The sequence below is a fragment of the Coregonus clupeaformis genome, unplaced genomic scaffold, assembly GCF_020615455.1.
Source record: "Coregonus clupeaformis isolate EN_2021a unplaced genomic scaffold, ASM2061545v1 scaf0658, whole genome shotgun sequence".
NCBI lineage: Eukaryota > Metazoa > Chordata > Actinopteri > Salmoniformes > Salmonidae > Coregonus > Coregonus clupeaformis.
In genome coordinates this window covers 1-18,972 of record NW_025534113.1, presented here as the reverse complement: position 1 = coordinate 18,972, position 18,972 = coordinate 1, and the positions used below count along the sequence as shown (strand labels likewise).

Below are 18,972 nucleotides of genomic sequence, written 5' to 3'. Positions count from 1 at the left end.
GAGGACCCCGGAGGGCTGTCCTGAGAGCATGCCTGTAATGGCTGAATATTTAATAGTGGTGCATCCCTAGGCACCAGCCCCTGACAGAATCATCGGTGATGTCTCTGACAGGCAGCGAGTCCCTCAGCGCTGCGGATGGGCAACACACGCTAGGGGCCTCTCCATATCTCTCGGGGCCCGGCCCCAGAGAGCGCTCACAGCTATGACCAATTACCCTATCACAGCCCTGAAGCTGGGTCAACACTAACAGCATAGGCAGTGTTTGAGTCTCAAGCTCTTCAATAAACAAGAACGTATACACTACCGGTCAAAAGTTTTAGTACACCTACTCATTCAAGGGTTTTTCTTTATTTTTACTATTTTCTACATTGTAGAATAATAGTGAAGAAATCAAAACTATGAAATAAGACATATGGAATCATGTAGTAACCAAAAAAGTGTTAAACAAATCAAAATATAATTTATATTTGAGATTCTTCAAAGTAGCCACCCTTTGCCTTGATGACAGCTTTGCACACTCTTGGCATTCTCTCAACCAGCTTCATGAGGTAGTCAACGGGAATGCATTTCAATTAACAGGTGTGCCTTCTTAAAAGTTAATTTGTGGAATTTCTTTCCTTCTTAATGCGTTTGAGCCAATCAGTTGTGTTGTGACAAGGTAGGGGGGTATACAGAAGATAGCCCTATTTGGTAAAAGACCAAATCAATATTATGGCAAGAACAGATCAAACAAGCAAAGAGAAACAACAGTCCGTCATTACTTTAAGACATGAAGGTCAGTCAGTAAGGAACATTTCAAGAACTTTGAAAGTTTCTTCAAGTGCAGTCGCAAAAACCATCAAACGCTACGATGAAACAGGCTCTCATGAGGACCGCCACAGGAATGGAAGACCCAGAGTTACCTCGGCTGCAGAGGATAAGTTCATTAGAGTTCCCAGCCTCAGAAATTGCAGCCCAAATAAATGCTTCACAGAGTTCAAGTCACAGACACATCTCAACATCAACTGTTAAGAGGGGACTGTGTGAATCAGGCCTTCATGGTCGAATTGCTGCAAAGAAACCACTACTAAAGGACACCAACCACCGTGTCTTTGAGAGACGCGGTGTGGGTGAACGGATTATCTCTGCATGTGTATATCCCACCGTAAAGCATGGAGAAGGTGTTATGGTGTGGGGGTGCTTTGCTGGTGACACTGTCTGTGATTTATTTAGAATTCAAGGCACACTTAACCAGCATGGCTACCACAGATTCTGCAGCATTACGACATCCCATCTGGTTTGGGCTTAGTGGAACTATCATTTGTTTTTCAACAGGACAATAACCCAACACACCTCCAGGCTGTGTAAAGGCTATTTTACCAAAAGGAACTGGCCTCCACAATCACCCCACCTCAACCCAACTGAGATGGTTTTGGATGAGTTGGACCGCAGAGTGAAGGAAAAGCAGCCAACAAGTGCTCAGCATATGTGGGAACTCCTTCAAGACTGTTGGAAAGGCATTCCAGGTGAAGCTGGTTGAGAGAATGCCAAGAGTGTGCAAAGCTGTCAGGGTGGCTATTTGAAGAATCTCAAATCTCAAATATATTTTGATTTGTTTAACAATTTTTTGGTTACTACATGATTCCATCTGTGTTTTTTCATAGTTTTGATGTCTTCACTATTATTCTACAATGTAGAAAATAGTAAAAATAAAGAAAAACCCTTGAATGAGTAGGTGTGTCCAAACTTTTGACTGGTACTGTATATATATATATATATATATATATATATATATATATATATATATATATAATATCCAGAAAATAAGCTTTAGGAAAATTACGATACACATTGAAGACTCTGTTCAACTTCCTGTAAACCCAGAAGCCTTTTCTCTTGACATGTGCTAGATTTCCCTCAGGTTTAATAACAATGGCAGTGTCTAGTATTGATGCTAGTGTTTCCTACTGTGCATTGTGGCACGTACTTCCCACACAGAGAGTGCAATGAAACAGCTCCTCTCAACCATGCAAACAGCAACTCATGCAATATTCAATGCTGTAAGTGTTGCCCGACGAAGGGAGAAAGAAACCAAACGATTTCAATGCTATTTACAGCGTGTAGAACGGATGACTTTAAAGACTCTGTAATACAGAGATGAACAGAGGAATGGAATAATCAGTGTCTTTTCAGAAGAGTACCTTGTGGTGCTGTGTAGGTGTGACCGGTATTGACAGTAGCATGTGACCCTTTATCTGAGGACTTCTTGTGTAACAGCGACCCAAACTCCCACACATCAGCCAGACTCACACAATAAGAAGCTACAGTGATGTGTTCCCTCCACATTTCTCAACACACTGACAAGCAAATTCATCCATACAGTTCTTTCATTTGGCGTCTTCTGTAAATAAATGTTTATTTTCTAAATGCAGCCACAGAGTATCTGTTGAGAGGTGGAGTATGCCCTGAGGTGTTTTCAGAAATGGGTTGTCTTTAATACTAAATTGAAAGTGACTATGTATAATTCAAGGACATCATCACAGTTCCTTCAGAATAATCCCTAAAATGTTAGAGGATAACACCGAAGAGCTAAACAGTCATTTTCAAGATGACACCCATTCGCTTAATACCATGAAATACACTCAGGATCAATTTGTGACACCCATTCGCTTAATACCATGAAATACACTCAGGATCAATTTGTGACACCCATTCGCTTAATACCATGAAATACACTCAGGATCAATTTGTGACACCCATTCGCTTAATACCATGAAATACACTCAGGATCAATTTGTGACACCCATTCGCTTAATACCATGAAATACACTCAGGATCAATTTGTGACACCCATTCGCTTAATGCCCTGAAATACACTCAGGATCAATTTGTGACACCCATTCGCTTAATACCATGAAATACACTCAGGATCAATTTGTGACACCCATTCCACCTCAAAGCAAAGAGGTCAAAACGTTGAACACGGTTTAGAGCAGTGTAGGGTGAAGTGAAGTGTGAGACACACGTCGACGCCATAATGGGGCCGCTTTCAAAGAAACTGCCAAGTGCTCTAGGAGTCTTAGTCCCATCCTATAATCCTAGCCTAATGCTATTGAGCCCCGAGGCTCTCGCAATTACACATCAGAAAACATGCCGTGCCGTGCTAAATGACCCTAATGAATGTTTTCTCCCCTCTCTTAACCAGCAAGCTCATCCAGCTTAGCCCCTTGACTCTGAGAAAAGTCCCCAAAGCCAAACTGTAAATTGTCCCGTCAGTATAAGTCATACCCTACTGATCTGGGAGAGCACACCAAATGAACAGCAATCAATAGTGTGTGTGTGTGTGTGTGTGTGTGTGTGTGTGTGTATGTGTGTGAGAAGAGTGTTGGGGGGATGTAAAGCGTTGGAGCCAGCTGACTCCCACTCACCTCTCTGGGAAGGATGGATGGATTATGGCTGTCTGTTGTAGCCTGCCTGTTGTCAGGGACCGTCTGGCTTGCTGGCTGTGGCTCTCCTTCCCTGGCTGGCTGACTGACTACCGCGCCCTAGCTAGAGTCAGAAGCCCAGCCCACCTGCCCTAGCTGGCTGTTGTGACACGACTGCACTCGGATAGTGACAGAGAGTGGAGGGACAGCTACCTCACTGCTCCGCACAACCCCTCCTCCCCTTCCTCTTCCCCTCTTCCCCTCCCTCCCGTCAGGATCTGCCCGCCACCCTCTTAATCGCCAAGAAACGCCCCGCAGACCAATAAGAGCCAACGCTGGACCGCAAGGGGTTAATTGCAGCAGGATGGAGAGAAAGGGGGATCAATCTAGTAGCCTCAGGATGAGAGACAACAACAGAACCCCTTCCCTGGATGAAGAGTGAGCAAACTGTGTGCTGTTTGTCTAAAAAGCCTTGACTAGAAATGAGCTCATGTATAATAGGTGAGGCTGGCAGGCAGACAGGCAGGCAGGCTGTCTATATAGATTCAACTCTAGACATTATTCATAAGGCTTGTTTCCTAACCACGGGATGAGTCTGATGTGGATTCAGACTAAATGGGAGTCATTATGAGCATTCGCTTTAGAGGGCAATGTGATTGACATTGTTTCAATACGTCATTTTTAGATTTGGCCTTGAAAACCAAGTATTTGATAAACATAATGCCTGTCACTGTCAGTGGAATCGAATTCAACAGTGTTCAACTCAATGAAATAGAGTTACCTTGCAGATGCTGGGAATGAGACTTGCCTTGAGGAAATAGACAGCGGCACGTCACCGCTCCTCTGCCCGGCTTGGTTTGCACAAGACAGGGCTTGGCTGCTGCTGCAGTGCAGACAGCTTTTACCAGCCAGCAGTGCAGGTCAGGGGCCAACCAAAACAACACCACATGAGCTCAATCCAACAACACAAGCTGCTGAATACAGTACAACGCAGCCAGTCCAGATGACAGCAGCATGCCATGCACAGTCCTCGCCGTTTTTCCTGGTGTGGATTAGACAGACAGACTATTCTGTCTTCTGCCGCCTCAAGGCTGAAGATTACACACATGGCAGTCACAGTATGGATAGAACCGCTCTGCATCTTCCAGAGAAACAAGACAACAGCTACTGTATCACTTTGTCTCACTGCCCAACAGCCAGAGAGACACTACTTTATGTTTCCCACAATGCTTGGCAGCCAGCCTGGCTCAAATGGGGTGGCTGGCACCGTCTGGCATCCTCGGGGTCTCCCAGCTGTCTGCTCCTGCCATCTGTGGCACGCTTGCTGGCGCCACCACTGCCGCTACCACTGCAAGGCTCCCCCGGGAGGATCCAGCTGCAGCCCCCAGCACCTACCCCCAGCCCCCAGGCCCCAGGCCCTTACCCCCAGCCCATACCCCCAGCCCCCAAGCCCCTACCCCCAGCCTCCAGCCTCCAGCACCCAGCCCCCAAGCCCCTACCCCTAGACCCCAGCCCCCGTACCCCCAGCCCCCCAAGCCCCCTACCCCTAGCCCCCAAGCCCCCAGCTCCCAGGCCCCAGCCTCCAGCTCCCAGCCCCCAGCCCCTACCCCCCAGCTCCCAGCCCCCAGCCTCCTACCCCCAGCCCCTCACCCTGGGTCTGATCCCCAGTACTGGCACACTGGCACAGCACAGCCTGGATCCTCTCCTCTCTAGGACAATGGTATTGAACCTCTCTGTGTGGGGCACCAGATTAAAGAGGTGCGTCTCTATTGTACCTGTGTGTCTTTTGCTTGTGACAAATCCAATTCTCCATGGGGATCAATACAGTTCATTCATTCATTCATTCAAAAAACCTAATTACTGTGGGCACCCAGGAAATATGTGTGAGGATTGGATCAGATATAATAAGGTGTAAACTACCCCCTCAGCCCCCAGTTGTGCCCTGGACACCATATGTGAATTGATTGCCCCCCATCTATCCTCAGAGTTCGTACTGCTTGGTGACCTAAATTGGGATATGCTTAACACCCCGGCCATCCTACAATCTAAACTAGATGCCCTCAATCTCACACAAATTATCAACGAACCTACCAGGTACAACCCTAAATCCGTAAACATAGGTACCCTCATAGATATCATCCTGACTAACTTAACCTCTAAATACACCTCCGCTGTCTTCAACCAGGATCTCAGCGATCACTGCCTTATTGCCTGCGTCCGTAACGGGTCCGCGGTCAAACGACCACCCCTCATCACTGTCAAACGCTCCCTAAAACACTTCAGCGAGCAGGCCTTCCTACTTGACCTGGCCCAGGTATCCTGGATGGATATAGATCTCATTCTGTCAGTAGAGGATGCCTGGTTGTTCTTTAAAAGTAATTTCCTCTCAATCTTAAATAAACATGCCCCATTCAAAAAATACAGAACTAAGAACAGATATAGCCCCTGGTTCTCCTCAGACTTGACTGCCCTTGACCAGCACAAAAACATCCTGTGGCGTACTGCATTAGCATCAAATAGCCCCCGCGATATGCAACTTTTCAGGGAAGTTAGGAACCAATATACACAAGCAGTTAGGAAAGCAAAGGCTAACTTTTTTCAAACAGAAATTTGCATCCTGTAGCACTAACTCCAAAAAGTTTTGGGACACTGTAAAGTCCATGGAGAATAAGAGCACTTCCTCCCAGCTGCCCACTGCACTGAGGCTAGGGAAACACTATCACCACCGATAAATCTACAATAATCGAGAATTTCAACAAGCATTTTGCTACGGCTGGCCATGCTTTCCACCTGGCTACCACTACCCCGGCCACCAGCTCTGCACCCTCCGCTGCAACTTGCCCATGCCCCCCGCTTCCTCCTTCACACAAATCCAGACAGCTGATGTTCTGATAGAGCTGCAAAATCTGGACCCCTACAAATCATCTGGGCTAGACAATCTGGACCCTTTCTTTCTAAAACTAGCTGCCGAAATTGTCGCAACCCCTATTACTAGCCTGTTCAACCTCTCTTTCGTAACGTCTGAGATCCCCAGAGATTGAAAGCTGCCGCGGTCATCCCACTCTTCAAAGGGGGGTGACACTCTAGATCCAAACTGTTACAGACCTATATCCATCCTGCCCTGCCTTTCGAAAGTTTTTGAAAGCCAAGTTAACAAACAGATCACCGACCATTTCGAATCCCACCGTACCTTCTCCGCTATGCAATCTGGTTTCCGAGCTGGTCATGGGTGCACTTCAGCCACGCTCAAGGTCCTAAATGATATTATAACCGCGATCGATAATAGACAGTACTCTGCAGCCGTCTTCATCGACCTGGCCAAGTCTTTCGACTCTGTCAACCACCGCATTCTTATTGGCAGACTAAATAGCCTTGGTTTCTCAAATGACTGCCTCGCCTGGTTCACCAACTACTTCTCAGATAGAGTTCAATGTGTCAAATCGGAGGGCCTGTTGTCTGGACCTATGGCAGTCTCTATGGGGGTGCCACAGGGTTCAATTCTTGGGCCGACTCTTTTCTCCGTGTATATCAATGATGTCGCACTTGCTGCTGGTGACTCTCAGATCCACCTCTACGCAGACGACACCATTTTGTATACATCTGGCCCTTCATTGGACACTGTGTTAACAAACCTCCAAACGAGCTTCAATGCCATACAACACTCCTTCAGTAGCCTCCAACTGCTCTTAAACACTAGTAAAACTAAATGCATGCTCTTCAATCGAACGCTGTTGGCACCCTCCCACCCGACTAGAATCACTACTCTCGACGGGTCTGACCTAGAGTATGTGGACAACTACAAATACCTAGGTGTCTGGTTAGACTGTAAACTCTCCTTCCAGACTCACATTAAGAATCTCCAATCCAAAGTTAAATATAGAATCGGTTTCCTATTTCGCAAACAAAGCCTCCTTCAATCATGCTGCCAAACATGCCCTCGTAAAACTGACTATCCTACCGATCCTTGACTTCGGCGATGTCATTTACAAAATAGCCTCCAACACTCTACTCAGCAAATTGGATGTAGTCTATCACAGTACCATCCGTTTTGTCTCCAAAGCCCCATATACTACCCACCACTGTGACCTGTACGCTCTTGTTGGCTGGTCCTCACTACATATTTGTCGCCAAACCCACTGGCTCCAGGCCATCTATAAATCACTGCTAGGCAAATCCCCGCCTTATCTTAGCTCATTGGTCACCATAGCAACACCCATCCGTAGTATGCGCTCCAGCAGGTATATCTCACTGGTCATCCCCAAAGCCAACACCTCCTTTGGCCGCCATTCCTTCCAGTTCTCTGCTGCAAATGACTGGAACAAATTGCAAAAATCTCTGAAGCTGGAGACACTTATCTCACTCACTAACTTTAAGCATCAGTTGTCAGAGCACCTTACCGATCACTGCACCTGTACACAGCCCATCTGAAATTAGCCCGCCCAACTACCTCATCCCTATATTGTTATTTATTTTGCTCATTTGCACCCCAGTATCTCTATTTGCACATCATCTCTTGCACATCTTTCATTCCAGTGTTAATACTAATTGTAATTATTTTGCACTATAGCCTATTTATTGCCTTACCTCCATAACTTGCTACATTTGCACACACTGTATATATATTTTCTGTTGTATTTTTGACTTTATGTTTTGTTTTACCCCATATGTAACTCTGTGTTGTTGTTTTTATCGCACTGCTTTGCTTTATCTTGGCCAGGTCGCAGTTGTAAATGAGAACTTGTTCTCAACTGGCTTACCTGGTTAAATAAAGGTGAAATAAAAAAATATATATATACAGTGAGGGAAAAAAGTATTTGATCCCCTGCTGATTTTGTACGTTTGCCCACTGACAAAGAAATGATCAATCTATAATTTTAATGGTAGGTTTATTTGAACAGTGAGAGACAGAATAACAACAACAAAGATCCAGAAAAACGCATGTCAAAAATGTTATAAATTGATTTGCATTTTAATGAGGGAAATAAGTATTTGACCCCCTCTCAATCAGAAAGATTTCTGGCTCCCAGGTGTCTTTTATGCAGGTAACGAGCTGAGATTAGGAGCCCACTCTTAAAGGGAGTGCTCCTAATCTCAGTTTGTTACCTGTATAAAAGACACCTGTCCACAGAAGCAATCAATCAATCAGATTCCAAACTCTCCACCATGGCCAAGACCAAAGAGCTCTCCAAGGATGTCAGGGACAAGATTGTAGACCTACACAAGGCTGGAATGGGCTACAAGACCATCGCCAAGCAGCTTGGTGAGAAGGTGACAACAGTTGGTGCGATTATTCGCAAATGGAAGAAACACAAAAGACTGTCAATCTCCCTCGGCCTGGGGCTCCATGCAAGATCTCACCTCGTGGAGTTGCAATGATCATGAGAACGGTGAGAATCAGCCCAGAACTACACGGGAGGATCTTGTCAATGATCTCAAGGCAGCTGGGACCATAGTCACCAAGAAAACAATTGGTAACACACTACGCCCGTGAAGGACTGAAATCCTGCAGCGCCCGCAAGGTCCCCCTGCTCAAGAAAGCACATATACAGGGCCGTCTGAAGTTTGCCAATGTACATCTGAATGATTCAGAGGAGAACTGGGTGAAAGTGTTGTGGTCAGATGAGACCAAAATCGAGCTCTTTGGCATCAACTCAACTCGCCGTGTTTGGAGGAGGAGGAATGCTGCCTATGACCCCAAGAACACCATCCCACACCGTCAAACATGGAGGTGGAAACATTATGCTTTGGGGTGGTTTTCTGCTAAGGGGACAGGACAACTTCACCGCATCAAAGGGACGATGGACGGGGCCATGTACCGTCAAATCTTGGGTGAGAACATCCTTCCCCTCAGCCAGGGCATTGAAAATGGGTCGTGGATGGGTATTCCAGCATGACAATGACCCAAAACACACGGCCAAGTCAACAAAGGAGTGGCTCAAGAAGAAGCACATTAAGGTCCTGGAGTGGCCTAGCCAGTCTCCAGACCTTAATCCCATAGAAAATCTGTGGAGGGAGCTGAAGGTTCGAGTTGCCAAACGTCAGGCTCGAAACCTTAATGACTTGGAGAAGATCTGCAAAGAGGAGTGGGACAAAATCCCTCCTGAGATGTGTGCAAACCTGGTGGCCAACTACAAGAAAAGTCTGACCTCTGTGATTGCCAACAAGGGTTTTGCCACCAAGTACTAAGTCATGTTTTGCAGAGGGGGTCAAATACTTATTTCCCTCATTAAAATGCAAATCAATTTATAAATTTTTGACATGCGTTTTTCTGGATTTTGTTGTTGTTATTCTGTCTCACACTGTTCAAATATACCTACCATTAAAATTATAGACCGATCATTTCTTTATCAGTGGGCAAACGTACAAAATCAGCAGGGGATCAAATACTTTTTTCCCTCACTGTATATATGGACTACTCTACCATGTATGCATTTTCTTCAACTGTGCTACAGCAGTATTCATGGTGAATGAGTTAGGGGTTAGGCATTACAATATGACAGCACACAATCTATCCATGGTCATCTTCAAACTTCATCTCTAGTCATTCTTCTGTAAATTCTGGATATCTTGTTTACGGAATTCATGATCGGTGTCTTTGATCGAAACAACCAAGGCCTATGTAGATTCATAAAACTTTTATCACTGTAATTATGCAATAACATGCATCATTTAACATGATTACATTTTTTATAATCCACAACAGAGCCGGGCAGCGCGGCAGTCAATTGAATTATCAATAATGTGACCTTCATTCATTCGTATAAAAAAATACTAATCAAGACTAAATCCAATCTTCCCAGGTAATATTCATTTTAGACCCAAGATTTCATTTCACACAGAACTGTCCAGAAAAAGGCTGGCCACAACAAGCCTCTATTACCATACAACCACCACAGCCCTCTGTGGTTGCCTCTGGCCTACTTCTCTGAATCACCCGGCAATACAGTATCAACAATAAGGAATCTCTTGCTTTAGAAACCCCTCCACTGCTTAACACACAAAACACATCATCATCTGATGATAATACGGAATGAGTCTTACTATTGTTGGGCTAATGATCATTCTGTTTGTTTATCCTTGTGATGGAGAAACACAGCCATGTACGGTATCCATATTAGGACAGTTCCACATCCATGCAAGTTGTGTCTGAGTCACTTCCACGGATGTGTGACTCTATCCTAATATGGACACCATAACCCTGCAAGAAAATCAACACTTGTTGCCAGACAAACTCACTGGGATGATATGTTTTGTCAGCGCCCTGTGTTTGGCGGCAGCCATATTAGCCATCATTCATGACTCTGCCTCGATCTGAGCAGGGGCAGTTAGTCACAGAGTAGCTGCCTTCCTGTCAATACCCTGCCTTTCTAAATAATGAGGCGTGACAGCACTAGTCTGTGTTGATATACTTTGTTTCAGTGGCGCTCGTTTGTCCTCAAACTTCGACCGTCTCTTGAGGTGTTGTGTCAGCCTTGACAAGTATTTGGCTCGGTGAAGGGTGAAGTTGCCAGTAGACGCTGATCTAGGGTCATTTATCCATTGGGAAATAACGAATGCCTTTGTATGCAGTGTCTCTCAGCTCTAACTTCCAGGATGCAGACACTGCAATCTTTTTTAAAAGTTCTCGCTTGCACCTCATTCTCAAGGGCATCTCCCAGGCACCTGCACTGCAATCATTACAACTCTGGGAAGCTGTGACTCCCTTTCTCTCCCTTTCAGGTTTTAGGCTCTGCATCGAGCAACAACAAACACCAGTTAATTAGAACATCCAGTCTCCATAACATTAGAAAACCGAGAAAGAGCAGCTGCTTCTGGTAATGGTGAAAATGCTACGCTACGTTATCTCACTGTACTGAACACAATTCAGATGCATTGCTATTTCTATTCCTTGTTGACTTCCACTTCAAGCCCCTATAACAGATTTCCTCAGACGTAGATCGGATATACTAGATCTGGCATCCAAAATAAACAACTAGTCGACCCCCCTTCAAACAGTTTGGGCGGCTTTAACATTCATGAGCCTGGCAGGGGGTCTATGAGGAGTGTGTGAGTATGTGTGTGTGTGTGTGTGTGTGTGTGTGTGTGTGTGTCTGTGTGTGTGTGTGTGTGTGTGTGTGTGAATCCACCACGCTGTGGGAAGAGGCAGGGAATGGAGGACAATCTACTTCAACATAGTGTTTGGATGAATCTGATAACTAGATGCTGTCATGGTACCATGTCATATAGCTGATGCTCTCTGTTGATGCTCTCTGTTGATGCTCTCTGTTGATGTTATCTGCTGATGCTATCTGTTGATGCTATCTGTTGATGCTATCTGTTGATTCTACCTATTGATGCTACCTGTTGATGCGATCTGTTGATGCTCTCTGTTGATGCGATCTGTTGATGCTATCTACTGATGCTATCTGTTGATTCTACCTATTTATGCTATCTGTTGATACTATCTGTTGATGCTGCCTATTGATGCTATCTGTTGATGCTTCTGCCAAAAATGCATCCGTCTTCACGTATGACCTGATATACATTATGACATGTATAAATAAATACGTTAAGATGCTCTTATCTCAACCTTATGTCACCCTACTATGAATCACTCCTATCACATGTTCCTCTTCCTATAACTCCAACACCCCCAGGAAACAGGATACACACACACGCGCGCGCGCACAGCAGTGCAGCCATATGAGGTCATCCATCAGGGAAGCAGACAACCGTGTCTTACCCCTCCGAGCATGTGTCTTTACCCACAAAACCCTTCACCCTCAGGCTCTGATCCAAGGAGTCCAGGGTCCAGCCAGACACAGGGGCAGGTGCATGGATGATCCCCAGGATACGAAGCCCTCTGGGGGGGAGGGGGGAACACTACCTGTACCATAGTGCCCTCAAAGCTCATCACTAAGGTAAGGATCCTGGGACTAAACACCTCCCTCTGCAACTGGATCCTGGACTTCCTGACGGGCTGCCCCCAGGTGGTAAGGGTAGGTAACAACACATCTGCCACGCTGATACTCAACACGGGGGCCCCTCAGGGGTGCGTGCTCAGTCCCCTCCTGTACTCCCTGTTCACCCATGAATGCATGGCCAGGCACGACTCCAACACCATCATTAAGTTTGCCAACGACACAACAGTGGTAGGCCTGATCACCGACAACGATGAGACAGTCTATAGGGAGGAGGTCAGAGACCTGGCTGTGTGGTGCCAGGATAACAACCTCTCCCTCAAAGTGACCAAGACAAAGGAGATGATTGTGGATTACAGGAAAAAAAAAGAGGACTGAGCACGCCTCCATTCTCATCGACGGGGCTGTAGTGGAACAGGTTGAGAGCTTCAAGTTCCTTGGTGTCCACATCACCAACGAACTATCATGGTCCAAACACACCACGACAAAGCCTATTCCCCCTCAGGAGACTGAAAAGATTTGGCATGGGTCTTCAGATTTTCAAAAAGTTCTACAGCTGCACCATCGAGAGCATCCTGACTGGTTGCATCACCGCCTGGTATGGCAACTGCTCGGCCTCCGACCGCAAGGCACTACAGAAGGTAGTGCGTACCTCCCAGTACATCACTGGGGCCAAGCTTCCTGCCATCCAGGACCTCTATACCAGGCGGTGTCAGAGGAAGGCCCTCAAAATTGTCAAAGACTCCAGCCACCCTAGTCATAGACTGTTCTCTCTGCTACCGCATGGCAAGCGGTACCGGAGCGCCAAGTCGAGGTCCTAAAGGCTTCTCAACAGCTTCTACCCCCAAGCCATAAGACTCCTGAACAGCTAATCATGGCTACCCGGACTATTTGCACCCCCACCCCATCTTTTTACGCTGCTGCTACTCTATTAATTATTTATGCATAGTCACTTTCACTCTACCCACATGTACATATTACCTCAACTACCTCAACTAGCCGGTGCCCCCGCACATTGACTCTTCACCGGTACCCCCCTGTATATAGCCTCCCTACTGTTATTTTTTAAAACTTCTGCTCTTTTTTTCTCAACACTTTTTTGTTGTTGTTGTTTTATTTAACTTTTTATTAAGAAATAAATGCATTGTTGGTTAAGGGCTGTAAGTAAGCATTTCACGGTAATGTCTACACCTGTTGTATTCGGCGCATGTGGCAAATAAAATTTGATTTGATTTGATTTGATAAACCCAAAATAACCTATGGTCTACCATACCCTAGGTCCAATCACCTTGGTGGGGTCGGACCAAATCCTTGACCTTCTAAACGGAGCCTCGTACTGGCTGTAATATATGACTCTTAGCATAGCAGACGCTTTCAGTCACGTGTGCATACATTTTACATATGGGTGGGCCCAGCGGGAATCAAATCCACGATCCTGGCAGCGCAAGCGCCGTGCTCAACTAACTGAGCCACACTTAGTCACAAACAATTTAAACATTCTTATTTTGCACAGGCTTTCTAATAGACACCTACAACATACAGTAGGATACCCCATCCTGATGGGAGATGATACACCATCCTGATGGGCGATGATACACCATCCTGATGGGTGATGATACACCATCCTGATGGGCGATGATACACCATCCTGATGGGTGATGATACATCATCCTGATGGGAGATGATACACCATCTTGATGGGCGATGATACACCATCCTGATGGGCGATGATACACCATCCTGATGGGAGATGATATACCATCCTGATGGGTGATGATACACCATCCTGATGGACGATGATACACCATCCTGATGGGCGATGATACACCATCCTGATGGGTGATGATACACCATCCTGATGGGCGATGATACACCATCCTGATGGGCGATGATACACCATCCTGATGGGTGATGTTACACCATCCTGATGGGAGATGATACACCATCCTGATGGGCGATGATACACCATCCTGATGGGAGATGATACACCATCCTGATGGACGATGATACACCATCCTGATGGGCGATGATACTCCATCCTGATGGGTGATGATACATCATCCTGATGGGTGATGATACACCATCCTGATGGGTGATGATATACCATCCTGATGGTCGATGATACACCATCCTGATGGGTGATGATACACCATCCTGATGGGCGATGATACACCATCCTGATGGGTGATGATACACCATCCTGATGGGAGATGATACACCATCCTGATGGGAGATGATATACCATCCTGATGGGAGATGATACGTCATCCTGATAGGAGATGATACCCCCATCCCCTCCTACAGTAGGACCAGAATACATATCTGTGAAAATCTGTGCCCATTCCTTACACCATTGACTCTACTAAATTATTTAGACTTTAATTAGTACGGTCAACGGGTTCATGACAGGCCCTTCCTCCCCAGGAGAATATTACTCTGGTTAATGATAAATACAGTTTCCTGAATGGGGAATGCCAGAGAAACTTGGACCAATGCCAGTGCATAAGAAATGCCAGGAAAACTGATCTTCAAAGTAAAACATTGTTTAGATCTGAGCCATGGTAAACAAATAGATAATTAGTGTGTGCAATGGGGAAACAGTGCTTTTTCAATTTCTAAGAGATGGCACACACACACAGCAGGACACCCATATCTACAATGAACCTTCTCCCAACATTACTTGAAAGCATATTTTCTGCTACAGCAGGTACTGTTTAGCACATTGCAGTAAAGTATTTTAGAACTGACTGACTGCAAAAACCGGAAGTCCTACAAATAACAACTTCAGGTTGTGAGCAAGGACACTTTCCTTTCAAGTGGTGCCCTTAGTGGTGCCCTTAGTGGTGCCCTTAGTGGTGCCCTTTTAGTGCACATGAATTGTACCAGAAGCACAACCCTTATATAATAACTGGCTTTGTCAATGACTCTGCAAAAACCATCCCCTATACTGCTTACGTCAGCACTGCAGAGCCATGAAGTGTTACCACAACCGCTCCCTCCTGTCTGGATCAGTGTGTGTCTGCTTTTTAACAACATAACACACACACACACACACACACACACACAGAGAGAGACACACACACACACAGAGAGAGAGAGACAAACAGACACACACAGAGACACACACCAATCCCCTTAAGCTTCCTTTTCAAACAGAAAACTGTAGAGCCAGCTGCCATCACCAGTCCGGCCTTCTCCCGGCTGGCTCCCTGTAGGCAGCAGAGGGAGAGAGTCTCAGACACAGGGACGCTAAAAGCAGAGCCCTTTACTTATTCATGCCTCTGCTGAGAATCAGGAGGCTGTCGTGTGAAAACACACCGCTTGTGCCTCGACGGCCTCGCCTGACACTCATTTATGTTGCATGAGTTTGTTTATTTTTAGAGATGGGCTTTTAGACAGAGCAGAAGTCACTATGGTGTAATAACACCACATCATGAGAGTGGATGTAGAATAGCCCCATTGTTTGACTAGATATTATGTCTACTGTAGACTGGCAACACTGTTTAGGGGGAAATGCATCACTTGCTCAGGCAACTGTTCATGAGAGTGGAATATTAGATTGTAACGGCATCAGAACCAATTTTGCACCCATTCTTCCATCGCAATTTCCATTAAAAATGCTGAAGGCCAGTACGTAACGCGGCCTTGTCAGAATCCAATATTATCTTCAGAGAAGGTAACAAAGGCTTGGAATCTTATTCTCTGTGGCTCAAGGATTGACTACAGATGTTTCTCTTTCATGTGAATCACCTTGACAGTGAATAGAGGCTTTGTTTCGACGGCCGAAAGTTTTGCTGCCGCCTCAGGGCATTAACCACAGCTAGCTGCTAACAAAGGTCTAAAGGGTGATGGTGCAAGACGTCTCAATACTGATGAAACAGGAGGATGAATCTTGACTGGTGGTGCAAGACGTCTCAATACTGATGAAACAGGAGGATGAATCTTGACTGGTGGTGCAAGACGTCTCAATACTGATGAAACAGGAGGATGAATCTTGACTGGCGGTGCAAGATGTCTCAATACTGATGAAACAGGAGGATGAATCTTGACTGGTGGTGCAAGACGTCTCAATACTGATGAAACAGGAGGATGAATCTTGACTGGCGGTGCAAGACGTCTCAATACTGATGAAACAGGAGGATGAATCTTGACTGGCGGTGCAAGACGTCTCAATACTGATGAAACAGGAGGATGAATCTTGACTGGCGGTGCAAGACGTCTCAATACTGATGAAACAGGAGGATGAATCTTGACTGGCGGTGCAAGACGTCTCAATACTGATGAAACAGGAGGATGAATCTTGACTGGTGGTGCAAGACGTCTCAATACTGATGAAACAGGAGGATGAATCTTGACTGGTGGTGCAAGATGTCTCAATACTGATGAAACAGGAGGATGAATCTTGACTGGCGGTGCAAGATGTCTCAATACTGATGAAACAGGAGGATGAATATTGACTGGTGGTGCAAGACGCCAATACTGATGAAACAGGAGGATGAATCTTGACTGGCGGTGCAAGATGTCTCAATACTGATGAAACAGGAGGATGAATCTTGACTGGTGGTGCAAGACGTCTCAATACTGATGAAACAGGAGGATGAATCTTGACTGGCGGTGCAAGACGTCTCAATACTGATGAAACAGGAGGATGAATCTTGACTGGCGGTGCAAGACGCTCTCATACTGATGAAACAGGAGGATGAATCTTGACTGGCGGTGCAAGACGCTCTCAATACTGATGAAACAGGGAGGATGAATCTGACTGGCGGTGCAAGACGCCCAATACGATGAAACAGGAGGATGAATCTGACTAAGGGTGCAAGACGCCCTCAATACTGATGAAACAGGAGGATGAATCTTGACTGGTGGTGCAAGACGCGTCTCAATACTGATGAAACAGGAGGATGAATCTTGACTGGTGGTGCAAGATGTCTCAATACTGATGAAACAGGAGGATGAATCTTGACGGCGGTGCAAGATGTCTCAAACTGATGAAACAGGAGGATGAATCTGACTGGTGTGCAAGACGCCCTCAATACTGATGAAACAGGAGGATGAATCTTCTGACTGGCGGTGCAAGATGTCTCAATACTGATGAAACAGGAGGATGAATCTTGACTGGTGGTGCAAGACGTCTCAATACTGATGAAACAGGAGGATGAATCTTGACTGGCGGTGCAAGACGTCTCAATACTGATGAAACAGGAGGATGAATCTTGACTGGCGGTGCAAGACGTCTCAATACTGATGAAACAGGAGGATGAATCTTGACTGGCGGTGCTACTGTGCCATCTCAATAGGACTCTTCTTTATGAGGCCATTGGTATGGTTTTGAGCCCTTCGTAAGGCAGTAAAATGTTGAGAGACAACATCATTACTTAAGATGGGTTCTCCTCTTCCCAGTATTATTTTGTCCAGGTCTCTCTTGAAAAATAGAATTTTATCTCAACGAGACTAACCTGCTTAAATAAAGGTTAAATACATTTTGAGGAGGATGGGTGTACAAAAATGCCCATATGCATCATATTATTTCACAGCCATTCTTACACTGATGAACCTTTTCGGAATGTTGAAGTAGCTTACTGTTCGATGAGAAATATTGTCTTCAAAAACCAAACATGACGCTATTTTACTGTGTTAAAAATAATAGATTTGTTAGTTCTGCTTGCATTTATTTAACCAGGTAAGTAATTGAGAACACATTCTCTTTTTTATGTAATTTTCATATCAACTAGAGCTGGGATTAAATTCGATCGTGCTTTGTCGGCTATGCACCTTTTAAAGGCAATGTTTCCGTGTTCGCAGAGAGCGCATTCACGGTAAACGCTGCATATGTCGGCTCAATCGGAAATTACCTTTAAATGTCAAGCGCACTATATGTAGTCCCGTGTAGCTCAGTTGGTAGAGCATGGCGCTTGCAACGCCAGGGTTGTGGGTTCGATTCTCATGGGGGACCAGTATGAAAAAAAATACAAATGTATGCACTCACTAACTGTAAGTCGCTCTGGTTAAGAGCGTCTGCTAAATGACTAAAATGTAAATAACTCAGATCAGATTGAATCCAGGCCTAAACATTTTTTTTATTATGAATGCAGAAGTTCTCTGAGGCAGTACACCCTACTGCCATCAGTATTGAACAGACTCAAGCACACATCCACTCCAACTGTTTAGGCAGCCTACTGCCATTAGTATTGAACAGACTCAAGCACACTGACACGTCCACTCCAACTGTTTAGGCAGCCTACTGCCATTAGTATTGAACAGACTCAAGCACACTGACACTTTTTAGTCATTTAGCAGACACTCTTATCCAGAGCGACTTACAGGAGCAATTAGGTTGAAGTGCCTTGCTCAAGGGCACAGACAGATTTTTCACCTAGTCGGCTCAGGGATTAGAACCAGCAACCTTTCGGTTACTGGCACAACGTTCTTAACCACTAAACTACCTTCCGCCCTACACACTCAAGCACACTGACACGTCCACTCCAACTGTTTAGGCAGCCTACTGTAAGAAACTAACTCATATAAACTCCATAGCACTAAACACAAATCCATACTGTTTCCACACCAGATGGTCTCTTCCTTCAAATGTTACTTATCATTCCCAATCAGGATTTAGCTAGGTAGCGTCCTCTCTCTCTCTTTGTCCCTCTCTCCTTTTATCTATC

General features: G+C 45.5%; 1 protein-coding gene across 1 annotated transcript in view; it reads right to left on the bottom strand.

The window, feature by feature from the left end:
* The window catches only part of LOC121550301 (neuron navigator 3), a 58,911-nt gene extending 54,366 nt beyond the window's left edge, over nt 1-4,545 (bottom strand). The window contains exons 1-2 of the mRNA XM_045216271.1: nt 4,522-4,545; nt 3,408-3,514 (exon numbers count right to left, since the gene is read on the bottom strand). Coding sequence (XP_045072206.1) covers nt 3,408-3,514; nt 4,522-4,545 — 131 coding nt within the window. The remainder of the gene's footprint in view (nt 1-3,407; nt 3,515-4,521) is intronic.
* Between the last annotated feature and the right edge of the window lie 14,427 nt (nt 4,546-18,972).